Source organism: Salarias fasciatus, chromosome 23 (genome assembly GCF_902148845.1).
Source record: "Salarias fasciatus chromosome 23, fSalaFa1.1, whole genome shotgun sequence".
Lineage (NCBI taxonomy): Eukaryota > Metazoa > Chordata > Actinopteri > Blenniiformes > Blenniidae > Salarias > Salarias fasciatus.
The window spans coordinates 13,694,117-13,700,555 of NC_043766.1; the positions used below are offsets into that span (position 1 = coordinate 13,694,117).

Here is a 6,439-nt window from a genome sequence, read left to right on the forward strand (position 1 = left end):
CACACTCTAGACAGAGCTACATATTGATCCAGTCCACAAACTTTGGGTGACAAGATTTTGTAGGTCATTCCTGATGAGTGTGGACAAAGGCAGGACGCACCCTGAACACAGGACAACCGCACACATTCACTCCTACGTATTGACTGAGGGAGGAAATCTGAAAACCTACTGAATTAAGAAGAACATGCAGACCTCACACCAGAGGCCCCCCTCACAACCTGCATTCAGGGCCTTCTGGTCTCAGTTGAGGCAAGAAGGTCACCCCATGCAGGTGTCAAACTCCAAGGAGTTTCCAAACAAAATTCCTCAACCCAATGGATGGATGGGTGGATTAAAAAAAAAAAAAGAATCCCAAAATGTTATAACTGGTCAATAATGTAACAGCATAATGAGCCCAAAATGTAAAAACATTTTCAAGGCATCAAAGTTCATTATTGTGGCATTTTACTGGGCATTCCTGTCATTATGGAAGTTGCCCACAGGATTGTGGTGTTTTTTCAACTTCTGTGCAGAGGACTACTGTTTTTAAGCCGTAAACAGCATATAGTTGTGGGTGGGACACTGAGTAAGACTGACAGACTCATAACAGCGGAGAGAGAAAAACAACTGCAGTGGGGCCAAAGAAATACACTTTTTAATAATAAATGTGATCCACGATTGGCATTCTTTTCCAAAGAAAGACCAACTGGTAACTTATTTTCTTCAAATTCAAAGCCAAAACATCAAAACTGATTTCTCCAATCATCAGTTCAAATAATGAATAAGCTTAAACTCATTAAGATTAAATTCATTTTCCATTATTATGTGTATCACTTTTATATCTCCATCTCCATAATGCAAAAAAAAAAAAAAAAAAATTTTAGGCTCAGCACTTTTGCTACATTATTGTTAGATTTTGGGTTTTTATATTAAATTTTCTAAATACAATTTTGGGTGACTGATTCACCTTGGGTTGTTGTTGTTGCTATAACACCCTCCAGTGGGTTGTCCTCATTGTTGGCAGGTTAAGCTGCTGCTTACCTGCCGTGACTTTGGGCACAAGCGTCATAAACTCTGCTGGAATTAAGAAATGTGCAGGACGTTTGAGATGACTGGTCTATCTAAGAGGAGCTGAAGTGTTTATTCCCCCCCCAAGGCAAAAGGCTATGCAAGTATACAGACTAATCAAGCCATTGGGTGTCAATAACCTGCAGCGGTTGTTGGGCTCCTTGCTGTTTGACAGTGATGGAGGTGCATGGTGAATCTGTGCTGCACTGACAGGACAGCCCAGCAAAAAACCTGTGGAACCAAAATATCCTTCTTGGCCTGGAGGGATTCTGCTTTGGTAGATGTGTGATTTCCCATGTGGGACGCCCATATTTGAATCGGGTCTGTCACAGTAGACCCTTGTCCTGCTCCCTCTTGCTCGTTTCACCTTGACTTTGTATTATTGCAGATTAATTTTTTGGTCGCCTTGGTGCAGCAGAAGTCTGTCGTACCTGTTGTTCGGTTCTACGATCCTCCAGCTCCTCTCTTAAACTCTCTGGGATGAAAACTCCCGCTGCTTCCTGAGCCTTCTGACTCATTAAACTCCACTCCAGACATCGCAGCTCTTTCTCTTTGAGGCGGATTAGAGATCGCAGATCCGACATCCTCCTGAACAAAATCATTGAAAATATAATCAGTGAAAGGAGAATTCTTGAATGAGTTTTGTAGACCAACTAGTGCATTTTTTTTACCTTCTCTTTTCAGTCCAATGTTGATTTCATACAAATTTTAATCTGTACCCTTCTGATTCAAAAGTTTAGGTTAAAGCCCCAAGTTGACCCTTTGTTACCCTTAAAATACCTCACGACTGACAGACATGGAGTCAGTCAGAGATAACTTAAGCAACAGGAGATATCTATCATACCATGTTCAGCAGAAAGTGAAATCTTTTTCATATTAAGTCATCATTTCTCACTGCACAGCACTCCACCACACACAGCGGCATAAAATGGAATTTAGTCTTCCCTGTTTTATTGTTGTTTAATCAAATATTCCACATCCATTTAACAATTACAAGCCTGAGATAAAGTGATTTGTTTTTTATATATTGAAACAATGTATTAAATTGGTTTATTCACAGAGGTTGTATTTCATCTATGTCATAATTTTTTAGGTTGTAGTCTGCAGTGTGGTCTGTATTTCTATTGAATTCTATTGTGGTTCTCACACTCTCAGTAAAACAATTTAGGCTCTGCAGGTGGCGCAATCTACCATCTCAGAAATGAACATATATCGATCATAATCATATAGGTCTTTCTCCAGATCTCAAACTAAACTGAATATAATTACTTTTGTGAAAGCGACATTTTGAGAGAGCTATTGTACGCTAGATCACACAAGTGTTCCTTAAAAGTGGCAGGCGATTCATAAGCCTAAACACTGTAAACAGAAGCAACTTTTACACACCTTTGGAGGCACGCACAATGGTTCACAGCAGGAAAGCAATATCTGCACTATAAGATACTTGTAATATAATCGCATGTCAAGGAGCTAGTTAGATAGATAGATAGATAGATAGATAGATAGATGAAAGATAGATAGATAGATAGATAGATTTGTCAATTTTCTGTAATTACAGAGAAACCAAAAAAGTGTCTGACTTTGTCAAACATAAAACAATATAAATAAGGTATATACAATTACGTGTTTTATATCCTTGTGAGGATATTGACTATTCAACATGCAAATTTGAAACTACAAACATGCAGCTCGTACCCTGACTGAGATAAGTTCGTGGAACAGGGAAGATTTCTCCTTCTTGTTATCAGTCTTATTATCTCTATACGGGTGGTCAGATCTGTCCAACTTGGTGTCCACTTTCTGGGTTCAGTTTGTTCTCCGCCCCAGGAGCTGGCTTCGGGAGGCAGATGGCGGCCCGGTCTTTCTTCAGACGCTCAATTTGTTGTCTGAGAGCCGCCTCCCGGTCCACTGGCTCAGGTATCCTATGAGGGGTTACAGAGAGGAATCAATTTTCTGATTCATTCATGAGTGGAAGTGGAAAGATTTTAACTGAATGCTGTCAAACTTGGAACTTCTTACAGTTTTTTTTCGATTGCTAAAACACGTTTTTCAAAACTGCACACACAAAACTCCAAACATCACACACAAATTGCTAAACCCTTACATCCCCTTGCAAAACAACTCTGCCGTCAAATCTCTTAACATTTTCACAAAATGGAGCTCGTGTTTTCATTTGGTAAACACAGCCATATTTTCACATTACACACACATACCATTCATTGAATAAACACAACTAAGCTTTTGGCGGAACACTACCAAGCATGTACAGAACACTGTAGAGCAAAACTGAAACACAATTACAGAAATGGAACAAACCCCCCTTCTCTCACACTGTAGATGAACAAAACATCACCAATCAGGCCTGCCGACAGGGGGGGACAAACGGGTGTGTTGTCCCGGGCCCAGGGTTGGGCAGAATTAAAGGGGGGGGGGACACACACACACACCCATCCAGCACCCCAGTCACGGATCCAGGCGCATCAGGAGGCACCGCGCCGCTCTGCACCCACCAGCCCCCAGTCTGACACCGCATACGGGTGCGGTGCGAAGCGCGCTGCACGCTGCACGCTCACACCCCCCCCAAACGGTCGGGACTGGGCCCAACTAACATTATGTTGTCCCGGGCCTAGGCAAAGCTGTCAGCTGGCCTGTCACAAATTTTCAGACAAACATTTTATTTTTAAACGTTTCCCCCCAACCCCCCATTCAAGCATAAGCATCATGGGCATCATGCCTCCGGTTTCTGTCTGGCCAGAGGGCCTCATCATCGCACGCAATGGTCCTCAAGGTCCAAGCTGCGCTGGAAGAACCGCCTAGAGTGCCACATGAAGCCCTGACAGGCCTCAAGCAGGGCCGGCTGTGGTATAAGTGAACGGCGGCCGCCTAGGGCACAGTGTGGTGTTGGCGGGGGGGGGGGGGGGGGGGGGGGGGGGGGGGGGGGGGGGGGGGGGGGGGGGGGGGGGGGGGGGGGGGGGGGGGGGGGGGGGGGGGGGGGGGGGTCATGTGGGCGCCAGTAGATCTGTGCATTTTTTACCCATCATGGCCTACAGGTGCAATATTGAAACATGTCCACAATTTAGAAGGATCTGAAACAACGCAGCCAACTTTGTAACATCAGTTGAGACAGTCTCTTTTCTCTCATGTGAAAGCAAAATGGTTCTGTTCTTTGCCGTCTCAAATCCGTTTAGAGACATAATAGACTGTATTGTTGGCGGAGCCATCGTGAGCCGTTTGTCAATAATGCTTGAAAATGTCACCTGTGGCCTGTTTGACTCCTGGTTTCCGTCTCCTCTGTGACCCCTGCTGTTGAAAAGGAGGTGGACAGCTCCTCAGTCCCCATGCTCCTGAGCTGAGCCGATGGACTCTCAGCCTGCTGCCTGTCACTGTCCTGCTCTGATGACAAGGAGCAAGTGTGACTTTCACTGTGTTGGGTGTATGTTTGTATGTGTGTGTGTGTCTAAGAGGATGAGCAGGATGTACCTGTGTGAGTGACAACACAATTTGTTTTCGTACTAGTATGTACACAGTTTCCAGACCTGGTATTCAAATACCTGCTGAGTCCGTCTGCAGAGGAGCGCGTTGCAGCTTCTTGGCATCATAAAGTGACAGCAGCTCGTTGTAGGCCTCCTCACACTCCTCGCTGCACAAAATGCAATGTCACCCATTAAGAACAATCCAAAATTAGACAAATATGGTTTAATATGTTGATGCACTTTGTTAGAAGGAGAGAATATATACAAATGTGTTTGTATACAGGACGAAGTACTCGTATGTACCAGTATCTGAGAGCCGTCTGCAGGGCCGAGCAGTCAGACTCCAGTCTGATCAGGGTGAGGTTAATCTGCTCCAACTCGTTCTTCCTTCGCTCCAGAGCTGCAGTCAGACGTTCATTTCTGGCTTTCAGCCTATCAATGTATCTGGGAAAACAGGATGTTTAATTTTAACCAGAATGTTTAATTTCACCAATATTTACAGGAAGAAGTCATTGACTTAGATCTTAAAAAACAAACCTCAATGTGAAATTGATGTGCACTGGCTTGCTTGTGCTCTTCAATCAATTTTTTTTTTCTTTACTGATGTAATTATTCATTTTTATACAGCAGTTAATTTGCAGCGGAAGTTATAAATTCTTTGAATGGTTACTTGCTTGTGGACTAGTTTCAGGTGTGCTGTTGCCTGGCCTCAGGTCACCTTCCCCTGGTGGTTATCTTAGTCTATGATGCTTTACTTCACTGCTCTCCCTCGTATTCACTGTGTTATCTGTCAGTCCTTGCCAATTTTCCTACTATTCCTTTGGTCCTGTTTTATCTGTTTGAAAATTGAGTTCTTTATATCATTGGTGGTATTTCAGATTAGACGTTGACAATAGAAATGTTTTTCCATTTTTATTTTCTGCAAGACTCAGCATCTTACTGTTTTTATGACTTTTTTTTTTTTTTAGAGAAAATGCCTCATTCCACTTGAGATAAGATAAATTCACTTAAAAAGTCTATTCCAGCAAGATAAAGGGACTTGTTTCAAGACAACTTATCCTAAATCAAGACAATTTGCACTTGTTGCATTGCCAGATTTTTTTCACTTAAACTAAGGTACTTTTTGTTTATTCTGAGAGTCACCATGCCAGAGGGATTCAGTTACGTGTAACAGGCCGCAGTAATGTGAAGCTCAGAGGTTGAAAAATTGAACAAGATAAATGTAGTACAAGAATCTATAAAAATGATGACTGACGTTTCAAAGGTGTTTCTCCTCTCTTCTGAATGAAGCATTGTGGGAGGAATGTAATTTTCCTGCATCAATGAGAATTTGTGCAGACATATGCTTGTATGAAATCCTCTTCTGCTTCACTGAGCTGTTCATTTTTGATTACATGCAGACAGATAATGTTGTTTCAATAATGTGCTGCTGTTGTTTTCCTGAGCTCAACCTCAGATTCACCTGTTTAGTCGCTCTGTCTCGGCCTCCAGGCTGATGGGACTCGGACATGGACTGCCTGAGTTAACAGAGCCCAGTGGATCCCCGCCCACAGAAAGAGGTGGTATTGCTCTGTTAGACCTTCTGTGAAGCAGCGGGGAGCCAGGGAAGGGGGGAGAGGCCCAGTCTGGGCTGAAAGCTCCTGCAGAGGAGCGGTAGGAAGGAGAGTGACCGCCAGACCTCCAGGATTTATGAAGACTGATCAGCTGAAACAAAAAAAAATGAGGGTGGTGTCTTTTATTCTTTTAAAATCTGGTATGGAATCAGCAAATGTGTGCAGTTCTAATTGTTAATCTGAATCCACAAATTTTGATGTAATGACCTTACTCAGTATATGTGTTGTTGTTTCAATGTTTTTCATTCATTCAATTGAAAGAAAGTGTTCTGACGTCTTTGTCAGTCACTGCTTCACCGAGCACAT

The 6,439-nt window shown here is 43.0% G+C and overlaps 1 protein-coding gene across 1 annotated transcript; it reads right to left on the bottom strand.

The window, feature by feature from the left end:
* Window positions 1-2,818: 2,818 nt before the first annotated feature.
* On the bottom strand, window positions 2,819-6,439 carry LOC115382030 (uncharacterized). Its single transcript, XM_030083675.1, has 6 exons — window positions 6,431-6,439; window positions 5,983-6,224; window positions 4,824-4,964; window positions 4,599-4,687; window positions 4,305-4,440; window positions 2,819-2,969 (listed from the first exon to the last, which is right to left on the bottom strand). The coding sequence occupies exons 1-6, from the start codon at window positions 6,437-6,439 to the stop codon at window positions 2,819-2,821; spliced, it is 768 nt and encodes a 255-aa protein (XP_029939535.1).